The following is a 17,923-nucleotide window of genomic DNA, read 5'->3' as shown; positions in this document are numbered from 1 at the left end:
AATGTTCATGTTTCACCTATAATTGAATTGTGGGGACTGGAAGTTGCAACACTATGGTTCACTTTGGCCATCTTGAAGTATGGGAGGCAAGAGTTTGTCAATGCCATATAAGTTACTGTCCAGCAGCTATGTGGAACAGCGGATTAGAGGGGTGGGCCTGGAGTCAGGAAGACCCATCTTTCTGAGTTCAAATCAGGCCTCAGACGCTTGCTAGCTGTGTGACCCAGGGTAAGTCACTTAATCCTGTTTGCCTTAGTTTCCTCATCTGTAAAGTGAGCTAGAGAAGGAAATGGCAAACCACTCCAGTATCTTGTCCAAGAAAACCCCAAATGGGGTCACAAAGAGTAGGACACAACTGAAAATGACTGAATAACAAATAAGTCACTGTTACTGCCCATCAGTGTCCTATGGGACATACTGACTGTGTTCTGCAGGCAAATCTGGATTTCAATGAACTAAGCAAGTAGTACCGTCCTACCATAGAGTAGCACAATTGAGCTGCACAGTCATATAAAAGCCAATGACAAAGCCTATAAATTGACTTTGCCACAGTCTGGACAAGGGTAGGGTTTATAAGAGAGGACAAGCCTTAAAGGCAGCATCTGTCAATCTGGTGGATGTTTGAGATGAATCCAGTTTTTTTTTCTTGTAATTTAACCTAAATGTGTCTTAGGGAAACTACAAATTTGTTCCTGTGTGTAGACAATAAGGAATAAAAGTAACAATCCCTTATAGCCAACCTTAGAATTAAGGCTTATGGACTCCACATGACAGAATCACTCTTGGCCCCTTGAGTTCTTTGCCAGACAACTAAAAGGGAGATTTATTTAGGAAAGAAATATCAGCTGTGACAGAAAACATTTCCACATTTATGGAGCCAAGTAGACTTTAATTACAGCAGACAGCAAATCCATATAAAATGACTGATTACAGAAACTACCAATTTAGACTGCCCATATCAGGATGTATGCAAAACACAAAACCAAAAATACACCAAATACTGTAAATGATGGCAGAATGCAACATAGAATGCAAGAAGACAATATATTGAAACACTGTCAAAGAAGCCATAAACGTACCTTGTTCAGCCATTCACATGATTAAATTTAACTCTAAATTTAAAGTCTGTCAGAGTGTTTGAAAATGATGTTTCCTTAATGCAATTAGGACGAGCCCTAAGTGTATGACATACCACAACATAATACACATAATCATCATTTTGTTAAAAGAAATGCAAGCAATCTCAACCACAAGTCAGAAATACCCAAGGTAGCCAGATGCCTAATGGCATTATGGTGACATGCGTTGAAATTCAACTCCAAAGGATAAACTTCCACTCTTATCTAGCTATTGATAGCACTGCATGTGAGGTGAAGTCCTGGTGTTTTTGACATCAGTACCCTCGTTTACTAAGCAGAAGTTGCATTTAAAAAAACAAAACACAACAAAATCCCATAGACGTGCCCCTCCAATGTTTTCTTTGTTGTAAATGGGCACTTGGCTTTGATCTACTCAGAAGCAGAACACAAGCTACTGAACAGAGGTGCTATGACAGCAAGATCATGGGGTGACCAAATCCTTGTCAAGTAGCAGTACCTCCCAGATTTCCATTTACATGGGACAGTCCAAATGGAGCCAATGGACACCAGTTACTGTTTTACTTACAATTAGAGCTAAATTGTCCTAAGAGTGCAGAAATCCACTTCATGCTTCCTCTCTTCTTCCAGATAACACTGTTAGAAAAGTTGACCCTTGTTCAAAAAAATTACCTCAGGAATGATGAGAAATAGATAACATGACAGTTAAATGCAGTCTTAGCTAATTCTTTCTTGATGCTTGGACTCAAGAATGAAGTATTCGCATGAAAATTACATAATAGTGCAAAATTTCGACTGTCCAGTATCCCGAGAGACTTCAAGTTTGTTTTTGTCTCTTACTAATATGGCCTCATTTCCATATTGTGAGTACCACATGCTCCGGCTCCTACTCAAGTAAGTCCCAGGGGGTACAGATTCCAATTTTTGCTGCTGTTGCTGCCAGATAAGCAAGGAGGTGTCCCGGTAACGGATCCGGGCATAGCCCTCAGACAAAGCTTTCTCAGCTAGAGGTACTCTCCCATTCATTCCTCCTCCCTGTGTAAGAGAATCTATTTACTTCCCCTGGGTTCTTCTGTATCTTGGTTACTTCACAGCAGACTACAAGTACCAAAGACCATTCACTTATTTCATGAAACCAGGTAATCTGGACCCTGGATTCTTGGGCTTGAAGCTTTCTTGCTTATCTGTGATTAAAAGCCACTTGCAAGTATGGTCACATCTTACTTGTCGACAAATATCCCCATGACAAGGGCTGGATCACGAGAGAGTGAAAAATGGGACGGAGTTTGTCCTTCATAAGAAAAAAGTAGCTATAGATTGTTAACATCACAGACCTAACTACATGAAAGAAATACGATGTATCAAAATAACTGAGCCCTGGCTTTTTTCTATGTCTTTTTTCTATGATGGCATACAGTGTATTATGAACATTGTTAAATATACGTTGGGCAATGAGTCTCATTCCCACATTGGTCAGTGCCTTAAGTAATGTTGAAACTCATCTTAAGTTATCTTATTTCCAAGGATATATCTGGTCCCAATAAAAACAACTACATTTTACAACCTGAAACTAAATAAGCTCCTGAAACAACTCAACCCAAGTTTATCCAAAGATCTGCTGTTACAGTCACACATCAATGTTTCATTACATATGGTGGATTTGGAGCTGGCTTTTCTTTTATGGTAAAAACACCTTCAGAGGCTAATGGCTTTTTTTCAAGATGATCCTTTACCTAAAAGGAAATAAAAATTCCCATCATGTATGTGAAGGAAACTTGGTACATATCTGCAATTATGTTTACAGTGTCCCCTCTATCTCCTCCCTGTCCTGTACCCCTCCCTCATTTTCCTACCCCTTGCCCTCCCCCCATTTCCACACTACTTGTATAGATAGCCCATTGTGTCCCTATCTTCTGTATCCCATTTTTCATTTCCCTGTGTTCATCTTTCCATTCCCCACATTCCTTCATTGCTCATCATTCTCAGCTTGCCCACCCCATGTTACCATCCCCTCATCCCCTGTTTCTCCTGTATTCCCACCCCTGTATCTTCATTCTCTATTCCTTTGTTCCACAGAGTCACAGACCTATGGCTGCAAAGAACCTTAGAGGTCATCTAGTCCAACTCCCTCATTTTTCAGAGGAGGCACTGGAGACTCAGAGAGGGAGGGGGAGAGACATGTGCCGTGGTCACACAAGGTGGGTCAGCAATGAGGTCTGAAATGCTGTCTCCTAACTCCAGATCAGTTTCCTGCCGTTTCCATATACTGTATACCCATCTCCCATATGTCACTATCTTTCTAATCAATTCAACAAATATTTATTAAGTTCCTACTATGTTGAATATACTTTGTTAAGGCACTCAGAACATAATGACAAAAACTGGCATCTTCTCTCAAAGAGCTGATATTCTACTGAGGGGACAAAGCATGTATTTAAGTAAGTAAATACAAAGTAATCTCAAAAGAGAGTGTGTTAATAACAGGAAGGATCCGGTTAGACCACTAAGCCATGCTTTGAAGGATGCTAGGGATTTGACAAGGTGGCAGTGAGGAGGGAAATGTAGAGGATTCAGATATAGAGGACCCCCTATGCAAAGGAAGTGAGAAATGTCCTGTACAGAGAACAGGTCAATATGACTAGAATGGAGAACTGATGAAGAGTAGTATGAAATAAAAGTAGAAAGATTAGAGTCATATGAGGGTGAAGGTGAGGGGGACTTTAAAACACCAGGCCTCAAGATCTTGCATTTTGTCCTGGAGCCACTAAGAAGCTCTTATGGATTTTTACATAAGGAAGTGACAGGGTCAGGGCTGTGGTTTAGGATTTTAGGTTTTAGCTAAAGGGCAGAAGACAGATTGAGAGGGAAGAGTCTGGAAGTACTGAAGCCAATTAGGAGGTTGTTGGACTAGTCCAAAGGACATTAAAGGGCCTGAGATAGGGTAGGAGAGAAAGGAATGGGAGAGGTGCTGGGGAGAAGGGACAATTAACAAGACTTGGTAACTGACTTGGATGGAAGGTAATGAGGAAGGGGTGATGATTAAAGGGTGACCCTAAGTTTGCAAATCTGGGCTATGGAAGGACGGTGGTGCCCTCAACAGAAGTGGGGAAGCTAGAAGAGAGGCGAGTTTAGCCAAAATACGAGTCCTGTTTAGGACATGTCGAAGCGGAGATGTCCGTGGGATAATCAGCCGGGGAAGTCCAGCAGCTAGGTGGTGATGCTGGACTGGCAATCAAGGGAGAGAGCAGGGCTGGGTATGTGGATGCAGGGGGTCATCTGCACGGAGATTTAACTAAACCCACGGGAGCTAAGGAGGTGAGGAGAGTGGATAAAGAGAAAAGAGAGGAAAAGAGGAGGGGAGAAGTTGGAGAAGAAGAGTGAAGAGGAGATGAGAGGAGAAAAGGGGAGGGGAGGAGAGGGGATGGGATGAGAAGGGAGGGCAGGGAAGGGAAGGGAAAGGGGAGAAGGGAGCGTGATGGGAGGAGAGAAGATAGAGAGGAGAAGATAGGAGAAGAATCCGGGGGAGTGGGAGGGAAGAGTGGGGAGAGGAGAATGGGGGAAGGGAGGAGACAGGAAAGGAAAGGAATAGAAGAGGGGAGAGGAGGAGTGGGAAGGGAGGGGAAAGAAGGAAGATGGAGGGGGAGTGGAGGAGAGAAGGGGGGGAGAGGAGGAGATGAAAAGGAGGAGAGGGGTAAGGAGGAGAGAGGGGGAGGGAGGGAAGGAGAGGAGAGGGGATGGGGAGACGAGGAGAGGAGAGGAGGGAGAAGACAGCGGAAGGGAAGAGGATCGAGGTGGGGAGAGGAGGAGAGGAGGAGAGGAAAGAAAGGAAGGGGAGGGGAGAGAAGAGATGAGGGGAAAGGGCGGGGGGGCTCGGGACCAGGCCTGAGGTGGAGAGCTGCCCCCAACGTCCCCATCCCCCATATGGACCCCGCTAACCCTAAGAACCTTGCCATCTCTTGTGTGCCCCTCGAGTCCCGCCTCCAAAGACCCCTCACTCACCCTATCGGCTCTGGGTTGCGCCCCCGCGGGGCCCTCCCAGGGCCGGGCCAGGGCCAGGGCCAGGATCAGGCGGCCGTCACTCGCCACTCCGTCCCCATAGCAACGCGGCAGCGTCGGGGGCGCAGGCATTTGGAGCCGAGCGCCGGGCACAGAGTCGAGGAGAGCGAAGAGCCTAGAGCTATCGATCGATAATTCCTTCCCTTGGACCTGGGAGGAGGAGAAGGTAGAGTCCCTGCTCACTTCGGGCCGTGCACTGGCTCCTCTGGGAGGAGGGGTACTAGCACTGGGGTTCTAGGAAGCCGGAGTGGGGGAGACGGGGCGTCAGAAGACAGATACAGAATATTGACGGCCGGAAGGGACCGTGTTGTTCAGTCATTTCAGTCGCGTCAGATTCTCCGTGACCCCCTGTGGGGTTTTCTTAATAAAGATACTGGAGTGGTTTGCTATTTCCTTCTCTAGCTTTTCACAGATGAGGAAACTGAGGCAAGTAGAGTTAAGCGACTTGCCCACGGTCACACAGCTACTAAGTATCTAAAGTCGGAATTGAACTCGGGCCCAGCGCTCTATCCCCTGCGCCACTTCCCTGCCCGAAAGGGTCCCTAAATGTGACCTTAAAGTCCCCATTTTACAGACGGGGAAGTTGAGATCCCGAGAGGTCCGTGATCAACACAGGTTGAGCAGAGGTTCCCATTCCCAGGGCGCCCGAAGGAAGAAAGAGAAGTTTACATTACAACTGAGATACTCAATATGAGAGGAATTCGGGAAGGTCTAAAACAATCTACAGACGTCAGGTGTTATTTTTGTTAGTGGTAGTGTGAGTAGTGCAACTGAAGAATGGAGAGGAGCAGGGAAAGAGGGGAGAGATCCCCCTGAGGATCACAGAATTCAGAGTTTAAAGGGCTGTTCGACATCGTCACCTAGGACAAGGGTTCTAAAAGTTTCCGGCCTTTGGCATGTATACTTTTAAAAATTATTCAGGATCCCAAAGCGCTTTTGTTTATGTGGATCACACTGATATTTACTGCATTAGAAATAAAAACATAAAATTTAAAAATAACTCATTTGAAAATAACAATAAGCCCGTCAACCAAGATACTTTTATGAAAAATAACTATTTTACAAGCAAAAATGAATGAGAAGAGTGGCATCGTTTTACATATTTTTCCAAATCTCTTTAATGTCTGGCCTGATAGCAGATAGCTGGATTTCTTATACCTGCTTCTGTATTCAGTCTATTGTGATATATTGTTTTGGATGCAGCCAGTAAAGGGAGGAGTATTTTAATAGGCAAATAATGCCTTAGTATTACTATGGAAATAGTTTTGACTTCTTGGACCCCTCAAATGGGTCTCAAAGGATCCTCAGTGGTCCTTTGACCACTCTTTGACAACAGCTGATTTTGTATAACCCACTTATTACACAGAAGTGAAAACTGAATCCCAGTGAGGGAAAGGGATATTCCCCTCCAGAGACATACTAACTAGATAGTAATACAGTTAGGTGGATTTGACATTAATTGAATGACTGGACCCAAAGATTAATCATTAATGGTTCCAAGTCAACTTGGAATACAGTGTCTATGGGAGTGCCCCAGAGATATGTGTGGCCCTGTGCTTTAAAAAACAAACCATTTTTAATCAATGATTTGGATTTTAAAAACATGGATAGCATTCTTATCCAGTGTGCAAAGGACAAAGCCAGAAGGGGCAGCTAACACATTGATTACAGAGTTAAGGTACAAAATGGGCTAGAGCATGGGGGCTGAATCTAATGAAGTGTAATAGGGATAAATGTAAACAAGTGGGTTCAAATCACAATTACAAGGTGGGGAAACCATGGCTAGACATCATGTTGTCTGAAAAAGACCTGAGGGTATTAGTATACTTGTGTTTCAGTGGATGATAGGAGTACTCATTACTAGATGAGGTGTCTTTCAGGAGGGTACCGGGTTTCAAGTAGTGCATTAAATTGGAAAGAACGAGGATGAAGAGAAGTTTGTTAACATTAGAGCAAGATGAGTGAAGCAAACAGAACCAGGAGAACATGGCATACAGTAACAGCAACATTGTGTGATGATCAACTATGATAGATTTAGCTCTTCTCAGCAATACAATGATCCAAGACAATTCCAAAACTCACGGTAAAAAATGTTATCCATATGTAGAGAAAGAACTGATGGAGTCTGAATGCAGACTGAAGCATACCATTTTCACTTTCTTTGGTATTCGTTTTTGCTTGGTTTTTTCTTTTTGTTCTGTTTCTTTTACAACATGACTAATGTAGAAATATGTTTAACATGATTGCACATGTATAACCCATATCAGATTGCTTTCTGTCTTGGGGAAGGGCAAGGGTAGGGAGAAAAATTTGGAACTCAAAATTTCATAAAAATGAATGTTGAAAACTATCTTTACATATAACTGGAAAGAATAAAATATTATATACATAAAAAATTAGAGCAGGGCATCAATTGTGTTGACTTTTTTTTTCCCCTTTCTAAAAAAAATCCTGTTTGTCATATGGAATGACTTTCTGGGAGGAGGAGGGATACATGGGATACTATGGTGATGTAAGAAACAGAAAATATCAATAAAAGCTTATTTAAAAAAATCAGAGAAGGGCTTTCAGAAGACACAGTGAGGCCAGAAGAGGGTATAGACTATGGAGGTAGTAGGGCTGAAGTGTTTATGGTTGAGAGCAATAATAATAGCTAGCATTTATATAGCATTTTAAAGTTTGGCAAAGTGCTTTACGAATATGATCTCATTTGATCCTCACAATAACCCTGAGAGATGGATGCTACTGTTATCCTCTTCTTAGAGGTGAAGAACTTGAGACAAACAGAGGTTAAGTGACATTCCTGGGATCATGCAGCTAGTAAGCATCTGAGATCAGATGTGACCTTGGGTCTAACTTATTACAAGCCTAGCAATCTATCCACTGTACCACCCAGCTGTCTACAAGGAATACAAGGAACAGTAAAGAAGTGACTTTCACCTGAACAGAGCTCAACTCTGAATAAGTGGGATAAATGGAACAGAAACTGAAAGTTTGCCTACCATAACATAGAGAAAGAGCCAGATGATCAGGGTCTTTTTTCATGACTGTATGGGGACAATGGCACCAACTCACTTCAAACGCAGGGGAGCAGAGCCTATAAGAGGGTGGAGACATTAGGAAATTCTGCTCAGGTTTCTGGATCAGCAAAGTGTATCAGTCTCTAAGACCCAAAGGTGGTAGGGGATGAAGCATGTTCAGAAGCATCTTATACATGAAAGAATTACTAAGCTCTCTTTGGGGCCCTAAATATCTAAATCTTTGATGGGTGTGACCCCCTATCTAAGCAGGCCCTCTACTGCCTCTAATATTCTCAAGCTTAGAATATTTTAGTTGTGAGTCCTCAACAGCTGCAGATAACTACCATGGTAATTGCATTCTTGGGAATGAGGCTGAACTCGTGCTTGGTGTCAGCTCTGTATCTGTATCCTAGGATGAAGGAGATGATGCACACCCAGAAAATACTCCATACATGGAGTGAGCACAGAACTCCCAGCTCCAAATCTTGGAGTTCCCCAAAGCACTGGTTCTATATATAGTGCCTTTGGCATCCTGAGGCTCAGGGTTTCTGATGGATAAGTCCCTATCAGAGAAGGCCCGCTCTTGCCTCTAAAACCCTGAGGCTTGGCATCTCTGATGAGTATGAGTCTCCATTGGAGTAAGTAGACTTTGACTAAAGCAACTTGTGCATGGAAAGGTTGTAATTAGTGGAGGGAGGACTCATAGTAATGAAATCATAGGTCGTTTGGAGTAGTCATTTACAAGAGGGATTGGACTTATATTGCTTGGCTGGAAAGGACAGAACTTGGAACAATAGTATTAACAGAAGTAAAAAAAGCAAAGTTAGTATTAATGGAAGTAAAAACCTCCTAACAATTACAATTAATCATTTTAAAAATTGGAGCAAGGCAGTGAGTTCCTTTTCTTTCTTTGCATTTTATCTTTTTTTTTTTTTTTTTACGGAGGGGGAAGGCAGGGCAATTGGGGTTAAGTGACTTGCCTAAGGTCACACAGCTAGTAAGTGTGTCAAGTGTCTGATTTGAACTCAGGTCCTCCTGACTCCAGGGCCAGTGCTCTACTCACTGCACCACTTAGCTGCCCGTATTTTATCTTATTTTTAATCTGAACTTTAAAATATCAAATAAAATGAGCATTTCTATATATACAATAGAACAGAAACATAGGATAGTGCATACAACTATGAATATGTTACATAACTTGATTTTCCTTGTAAGTATATGACAAATTTATTATGTTATTTTCAAAGTTATTCTGCTTGTCTGTATTTCTTTCTGGCCCTTCTTCACTTCTCTTCTAGTCATTTAAAAAAAAAAGTTTCAATGACCCTCTTCTTTGTAACTCTGCCACTATATTTCCTCTCCCTTTCACCTAATCCTCAAATTGAAACACAAAAATAAAAACAAAACTCTGTAGCAATACACCTAGTCAAGAAATAGAAAACCAGTGTGTTCCTTCTCATTGGAGATCTTCAAAAGATTAAATGATTAGTTGTCTATGACATAGAAAGGATTCTTGTTCAGGGACAAATGGACCACATGCCATCTCAGATTGTTCCAATGAGATTCTGTAATTTTGTGACCTAATAAAACACAAATAATAATAGCCCCTATAAAGTACATGATCCTGCCTCCTGGGGTTCCTCATGCCACCCTTGACAGAGAATGCCCTCCCTCCTCTACTTTGCCCATCTTGCACATCCTTCAAGGCATATGGCCCAATTCAATTCATTTCAACAAAAACACCTACTCTGTGTTGGTCACTGTTCTAGTAACTAATAATAAAAAGGTGAAAAACAACATTGCCTGCCCTTAAGAAGTTTATAATTTAATAGTCTTTAGCATTAACTAATCATTAAAATAGTAATGTGAAAAGTCACAGAGGAATCCAGTTCTCCTAAATATGCTCTTGCAGAGACCAAAAAAGGGCACTAAGTTGAATAATGATAAAAAAATTCAAGGGAAACAACAGTGCTTTCCTCCAGGCAACTCAAAGATGTCCAGAAACCATATGATCTGGAAGGTGTGGTCCCAGCAAGGAATTCAGTATGAGTTTAGGTAAACAGGTCTTAAGTTGCCAACAATGCTCTGTCCAGAATTGTCAAAGATGGGGAGAGGGGGAAGGAGAGGGTACTGGAAGAGCACAATGCCTTGACCTGGAATGCCCCAGGAAAGCCAGAAACCTGAGGCACTCTAAACAGGAATGCTCCAGGGGAAGGCAGGATGGAAGACCACAGAGCTCTGATTGAGAACACTAAATCTTACCATTTTTTTTGAGTGCAGATACACCAGGGCAAGTGCAAGCTAGTGGGAAGGGTCCAAAAATAAAACAAAATCAGGACAAAAAAATGGGCCAACCATACCATCCAAGAGTGTAAAAGCAACAGAGCCTGTATCTGGCATAAAATCTCAAGCCAGGAACTCAGACTGGTAATATGAGTAAACAAAAGAATGTACCAAACAGAATGTAATTCCTTATCATCAAGGAGATGATGACAAGTGTTGTTTTCCTACTAAAAGGATGGATTAAAGGAACATGGTAGATGGAAACCTTGCGAGTCAACAGGGGAAGCCTGATAACTTTTGCTTTCCAGGCAGAGGAGAGAGGACAAGGCAGATATGCCCTAGCAGTGAGCTGATGGAAAGGATAATCACTGAGACCATGAGCACAATATAATCTTCAACAGTTGAAGCCTTGTCTGGCTCAACTGGTTCACTTAAGGAGTGGTCTGCCTGCACAGAATTTGCTGTTTATCTGGATTACTTGATTACCACACTGGTGAAATTATTCTTCACTCCCTCTTGTCTGCCTCATTGCCGCCTTATTGCATGGCCAACAGAAGTTCCTGTTCTTTTGAAACCTTATTTATTTGCTACCTATACTTTTACAAGTGTCTTTCTCTCTGGATAAAGATAAGCTAGTTTTTGTCACAATTTGAGCAAATGTTTACTATAAAGGAGGGGACCATGAAAGGGACAAAAGGCAGAAATGGGACCTAAAACCAAAGATGGACTTAGATTTGTCTTCCACCCTGTATTAAACTCCCTCATTGACTGCACAAAGAGGGACTTCAACAATTAAGAAATATTATGAGTTAAAAGATGTCCAAAAGGTAAATACAGAAGACAGTAAGTCAGCAAATACAATTGGAGTTTCAGAAAAAAAGTTTTCTTGGCCACAAAGACTTCACAAATGGCTGTAAGAAATAAAAAGAAATTTAAAATGACATTATGATTGAAATAAGAGCCCTGGAAGAATCAGGACAGATGATGGAAAGTATACCAAGTAGTGGACTTCCTGAAAGAAATATTAGAGTAAAACCATAGGATTAATAAAATATAAAAAGGCAAGGCAACTACTATAAGAAACAACTAACCTGAAGAGCAGGTTGAAGAGAGATAATTTAAGAATAATCCAAATCTCTTAACTCTATGACCAAATAAAAGACCTATACACTATATTTTAAGACACTATATTTTTATAATGTAAAGCTGCATAGATCTATTAGAACAGGAAGGCAAAGTAAAAGCAGAAAGAATCCACTGATTATTACAAAAGAGTCCCAAATTGAAAACATCCACTACTATCATGGCCAAAATCCATAGCTTCTAACCTGAATAAAAAATACTACAAGCAGCCAGGAAGAAAGAGTTCAAGTACTAAGCAACTACAGTCAGAATCATGTAAGATTTGTCAGCAACTACTCTAATGGAGAGAAAATCTTGAAATACGATATTTCATAAGGTTGACTTGCAACCAAATAACTTATCTTGCAAAACTGAGTAAATCCAACTGGGGAAAAATGGACTTTTAATAGATAAGAGGACTTTTAATTATTCTTGATGAAAAGACCAGAATTGAGTAGAAACTTTGAAATGAAAACATTGGAATAAAGAGAAATCTACAAAGGTATTTTTGATAAAGTGGAAGGGGTTAAAAATGATGGAGTGGTTATATTCTGTTGGGGTGGGGAAGAGAAAGGGGCCCCTTCAGAATCTTAATAGCTTCACAGGTCAAAGAGGAAGTTAATTAAGACTAACACAAAGCCTAGGTGCAGTTTTGTCCTGTTTTGTTGGTTTTAAGAAAAGAAAGAAAAGGTAAAGAAAAATAGTACATTAGAGAAAAGATGAGGGAATAAGAGAGAACTTATCATTTCCCATAAATGGGGTGCATGAGAAGACTGTACAAACACAGAAGAAGTGATTAGGATAGTAGGTATCTCATGAATATCAGTCTTACCAGGAAAAGGAGGGTCAAAGATACACACAAACACACAGAATTTAGTATAAAAATACATTAAACGAAACAGAAATAGGGAAAGGAGTGTGGCATAAGATGCAGAGTGGAATCAGAGAGGAAATCATTACAAGCACAACAGACTTCAGCTTCAGAGGGCGGATTGAAAAGGGTAATTAATGAGAAAGAAAGAAGGAATCAGAGATGATTTGGCTTGGTGAATGGAGAAAGGGCAGAAGAATAGGGATGATGATGATGACGACGATGATGATGATGACGATGATGATGATGATGATGATAGCGGCTAGAAGTTATATAGCACCTACTAGGTGCTGGACATTGTGCTAAGTCTTTTATAAATATTATCTCATTTAATCACAACAACTTTGGGAGATAGATGCTAGGAATAGGAACCGATCACTTGAATTATAGATTACTAATATTTATCAGATTTGCTCTCTCTACCCCATTCTTGAAAAGAGGAGGTAGGAAGAAAATAGGAAAAAGTGTAAGAGACTATGATAGAGAGAAATATATAATTAACAATTGTTAACATAACATGAACATAAACAGGTTAAACTTGTCCATGAAATAGCAAGTGATAGAACATATTATAAATCAGAGTTCAATGCATTGTTTAGAAGGAATACACTTGAAACATAATTCATATAGAGTTAAAATGAAGGGCTGGAGGAGAATTTATTATGCTTCAGACAAACTCAAAAAAGTAAGAGTAGTAACTATTAGTTCAGATAAGGCAACAGGAAAAAATGTACATGGTTAAAAGAGATAAGCATAAAAAACTGAATTAAACTTAACAGCATTATAGATAACGGAAAATATCAATCCCACATGGCAAAATATCTAAATATTTGATGGAAAAGTGAATCAAACTATAGACAAAAATGGATGGCAAAACCATACAAGTCAGAAATCTCAATGTGATCCTTTCAGACCTAGGCAAATCTAACAAAAATATAAATTAAAAAATTACATTTAAAGACCTAAATACATTTGAAAGATCTATTAAATTAAGTCATGAAATTAAAGACCCAAATAAAGTTTTAGAAAAGTTAGATATCTAGATTTCTGGTGACCATGGAATAATAAATAAAAGGAAATGTGCTTATTTGTTAGCTGTATATGGCACACCCGCAAAAATTGAATATGTGCAATAACATAAAAACTTCTTGAATGCAGAAAAATAAAAATGTTAAACAAATCCTTTGACACAATAAAGATTATAATCAAGTCTGATTCCTTTGAAAAAGGAATTTTTTGATTCCTTTTTCAAAGGAATCAAACTTAAGTGGAAGCTAAATAACTTAATCCTAAACAACTGGAAGTTTTAAAAAATAGTTAGCAAGTTAAAGGGGGAAAAAACCCAGAGGAACACTACATACTTTAAAATAATATAATAATATTAATAAATAATGAACAATTATGAATTATTTATATAAAATTTAATTTATATAAAGTTAACATATAAATATATTTATCATATATAATCTTATAAATATATTTTATATATTTATGTATTTTAATACATATAAATAAATGTATATATTTAATTTCCATAAAAATAAATAATTAATAAAATTAATAAGGAAATAAAAAATCTCTTAGCAAAATTTTGTGAAGCAACCAAAGCAGTCTTTAGAAGATTTCATCAACAAAAGAAAAGAAAAACAGTAAATTGCACATGCGTGTAAAGAATATGAAAAGCAACAAATTTTAAAAACCATTCAAACACAAAAACATTCTGAAAATAAAATAAAAGTAAACAAAAGTAAAAATAGATGTGATTGATAAATAAAATTAGGAGCTAGTTTTTTGAAGAAAAAAACCCAAATAAAATAGATTAACTATTATTATTATTATTAACTATTATTAGCTAATCTGATCAAAATAAGAAAGAAAAATAAAACTTTCAATATCTAAAATTTTAAAAGAATTCACAACAAATGAACAAGAAATAAAAGAAATTATTATAAATGTTTGTCCAATGATCTGCCAAAAATTTTGTAACTTAAATGAAATGAATATTTACAAAAATATCTACATTAATAGAATAAAAAATTGAGAGTTTAAATATTCCAATCTCAGAAAAAGAAATTGAACAAGCCAGAAACAAATTCCTAAAAGGGGAAAAGCATAGTACCAAACAGACTTATTCTATTAAAACCTCCAAGAACCCCAATAATATAAAAATCGTTTGCAAAAATAGAAAAAGAAGGGAGTTTACCATGCTATTTTTATGAGACAAATGTGGTTCTGACATCTAAAGCAGGGAGAGATAATGTTGAAAAAGAAATTTGTAGACCAGTATCCCTAATGAATATTAATGAAAAAAATATCGAATAAAATTAGTCTTAGTGATTTAGCTAGGTGGTACAGTGGTTAGAGTATGGGGCCTGCAGTCAGGAAGACATGTTCCTGAGTTCAAATCTGGCTTCAGACACTAGCCATGTGACCCTGGGCAAGTCACTTAACCCTGTTTGCCTCAGTTTCCTCATCTGTGAAATAAGCTGGAGAAGGAAATGGCAAGCCACTCCAGTTTGAAAATTTTGTTTCAAAGATATATAAAGAATGGATATAAATTAATAAGAATGAAAACTGTACCCCAATTGATAGTCAAAGCTTGTGAAAAAGAAGTTTTCAAAGGAAGAATTTCAAGCTATCTTTAGCCATATGGAAAAATGTTCTATGTCACTGATCATAACGGGAATGATAACATCTTCCTCTCAGGGTTTGGGAGAGGATAAAATAAAATAATATTTGCAAAGATATTTACAAGCCTTAAGGTATCATATAAATGCTAGGTATTATAATAAGAGAAATGGAAATTAAAATAATTCTGAGGTTATCTCACACTTATCATGTTGGCAAAAATGACCAAAAAAGAACAGTGAGAGCTGTCAGAGATGTTAAGGGAGCACAGACACAATAATGCACTGTTGAAAAAAATAAAAGAAAATGTGAAATATGTCATTGGAAAAAGAACTGACCTGGAAAATAGATCAAGGAGACATAACTTAAGAGTTAATGGACTATCTGAAAGCCATGATCAAAAAAAGAGTGTAAACATGATCTTTTAAGAAATTATCAAGGAAAACTGCCTTCGTATTCTAGAACCAGAAGGTAAAATAGAAATTGAAAAAATTCATAGATCATCTCCTGATAGAAATCCTAAAATGAAAACTCCCAGGAATATTATAGCCAAGCTCCAGGTCAAGGAGAAAATATTGTAAGCAACCAGAAAGAAAAAATTCAAATATTGTGGAGCCATAGTCAAAATAACACAAGATGGAGCAGTTTCTACATCAAAAAATCAGAGAGTTTGGAATATGGTATGCTGGAATGTAAAAGAACTAGGATTACAACCAAGAATACCCTACCCAGAAAAACTGAGTATAATCCTACAGGGAGAAAATGGATATTCAATGAAATAGAAGACTTTCAAGCATTCCTGGTGAAAAGACCAGAGCTGAATAGAAAATTTGACTTTCAGATACAAGACTCAAGAGAAACATAAAAAGGTAAACAGGAAAAAGAAATCATAAGTGATTCAATAAGGTTAAACTGTTTACATTCCTATATGAGAAGATGATACTTGTAACTCCCGAGAACTTTGCAATTATTAGGACAGTTAGAAGGAGGATACATAGACAAAAAGGCATGGGTGTGAGTTGACTATGATGGGATGATATCTGAAAAGTAAAATTAAGGGGTGAGAAAGAGGAATGCACTGGGAGAAGAGGAAAGGGAGAGGTAGAATGAAGTAAATTATATCAAAAGAAGCACAAAAGAGCTTTACAATAAAGGAGAAGATGGGAGGGATGGCAGGCAGTGCTTGAATCTTGCTGTCATCAGAATTGGCTCAAAGAGGGAATAACATACATGCTCAGTTGGATATAGAAATCTATCTTACCCTAAAAGGAGAGGAAGGGGATAAAAGGGTGGGGTTGATAGAAGGGGGAGAGATTGGGAAAGGTGGTAGTCAGAAGCAAAACAATTTTGAGGACAGACAGGGTGAAAAAAAGAACTGGATTAACAGGCGGGAAAATAGGATAGAAGGAAATACACAGTAATCATAACTGAGAAAAAATTTTACAGCAAGTTTCTCTGATAGAGGCCTCATTTCTCAAATAAATAGAGAACTGAGTCAAATTCATAAGAATACAAGTGATTCTCCAACTGATAAATGGTCAGAGGATATGAACAGGCAGTTTTTAGACAAAATAATCAAAGCTATCTATAGTCAGAAGAAAGAATACTCTAAATCACTGTTGATTAGAGAAATGCACATTAAAACAGCTCTGAGGTACCATGCCACACCTATCAGATCTGCTAACATTACAGAAAAGGAAAATAATAAATGTTGAAGGGGATATGGGAAAATTGAGACACTAATGCACTGTTGGTGGAATTGTAAACTGATTCAGCCATTCTAGAGAGCAATTTGGAACTATGCACAAAGGGTTATAAAATGATGCATATCTTTTGACCCAGCAATACCACTGCTGGGTTTGTATTCCAAAGAGATAAAAAACCAAAAAGAAAAAGATCCTATATGTGCAAAAATATTTATAGTAGCTCTTTTTGTGGTGCCAAGATTTAGAAGTTGAGAAGATGCCCATCAAATGGGGAATGGCTGAACAAGTTATGGTATATAATTGTGATGGAATACTATTATGCTGTAAAAAATGACTAGCAGGATGCTCTCAGAAAAATGTGGAAAGATATACATGAACTGATGCAAAGTGAAATGAGCAGAACCAGGAGAACATTGTACACAGTAATAGCAATATTATATGATAATCAATTGTGAATGACTTAGATTTTTTCAGCAATACAAGACAGTTCCGAAGGACTTAAGATGAAAAATGCTATCTACCTCCAGAGAAAGAACTGATGGAGTCTGAATGCAGATCAAAGCATACTTTTTTTCTTGTTTCTTTGTTTTTGTTCTGTGTTTTCTTTCATAGCATGATTAATATGGAAATGTTTTGCATGACTGCACATGTATACCTTATATTAAATTGCTTGCTATCTCAGGGAAGGGGGAGGGGAGGGAGAGAATTTGGAACTCAAATTTTTTTAAATTGAATGTTAAAAATTATTTTTAGATGTAATTGGGGAAAAAAATATTAAATTAATAAAAGGAAACCCCAAATGGAGTTACAAAGAGTCAGACATGATTGAAATGACTAAACAGCAACAACAAAGACATGGCAAAGAACCAGAAACAAAGTAGTTGTCCATCAATTGAAAAATGACTGAACAGATTTAATATTTGTATGACCTTGGGCAAGTCACTTAATCCCCCTGGGCCTCATTTTCCTTATCTATAAAGTGACAACAGTGAAGACATAGGAACTCTGATTAATGCAGCAATAACTCGAGAAGCCTGGTGCTGACGCATATTCTTGAACTCTTGGTGGAGAGGTGATGAACTAGAGGGGCAGAAAGAGAAGGACATTTTCAAAGACAACCAATGTGTGAATTTATTTTAT

General features: G+C 38.5%; 1 protein-coding gene across 1 annotated transcript; it reads right to left on the bottom strand.

Annotated features, from left to right (window-relative positions):
* Nucleotides 1-795: 795 nt before the first annotated feature.
* BRD3OS (BRD3 opposite strand) lies at nt 796-2,824 on the bottom strand. The gene has a single exon (XM_036748566.1). It carries the CDS (start codon nt 2,121-2,123, stop codon nt 1,869-1,871), a length of 255 nt encoding a protein of 84 aa, XP_036604461.1. The 5' UTR covers nt 2,124-2,824; the 3' UTR covers nt 796-1,868.
* Nucleotides 2,825-17,923: the final 15,099 nt, after the last annotated feature.

This window comes from Trichosurus vulpecula, chromosome 3 (assembly GCF_011100635.1).
Source record: "Trichosurus vulpecula isolate mTriVul1 chromosome 3, mTriVul1.pri, whole genome shotgun sequence".
Lineage (NCBI taxonomy): Eukaryota > Metazoa > Chordata > Mammalia > Diprotodontia > Phalangeridae > Trichosurus > Trichosurus vulpecula.
This window is presented reverse-complemented; position numbering and strand designations above follow the sequence as displayed.

Bases quoted from the DNA above. Each gene is read 5' to 3' on its own strand.
- BRD3OS (XM_036748566.1), bottom strand. From the start codon at position 2,123: ATGAATGGGAGAGTACCTCTAGCTGAGAAAGCTTTGTCTGAGGGCTAT.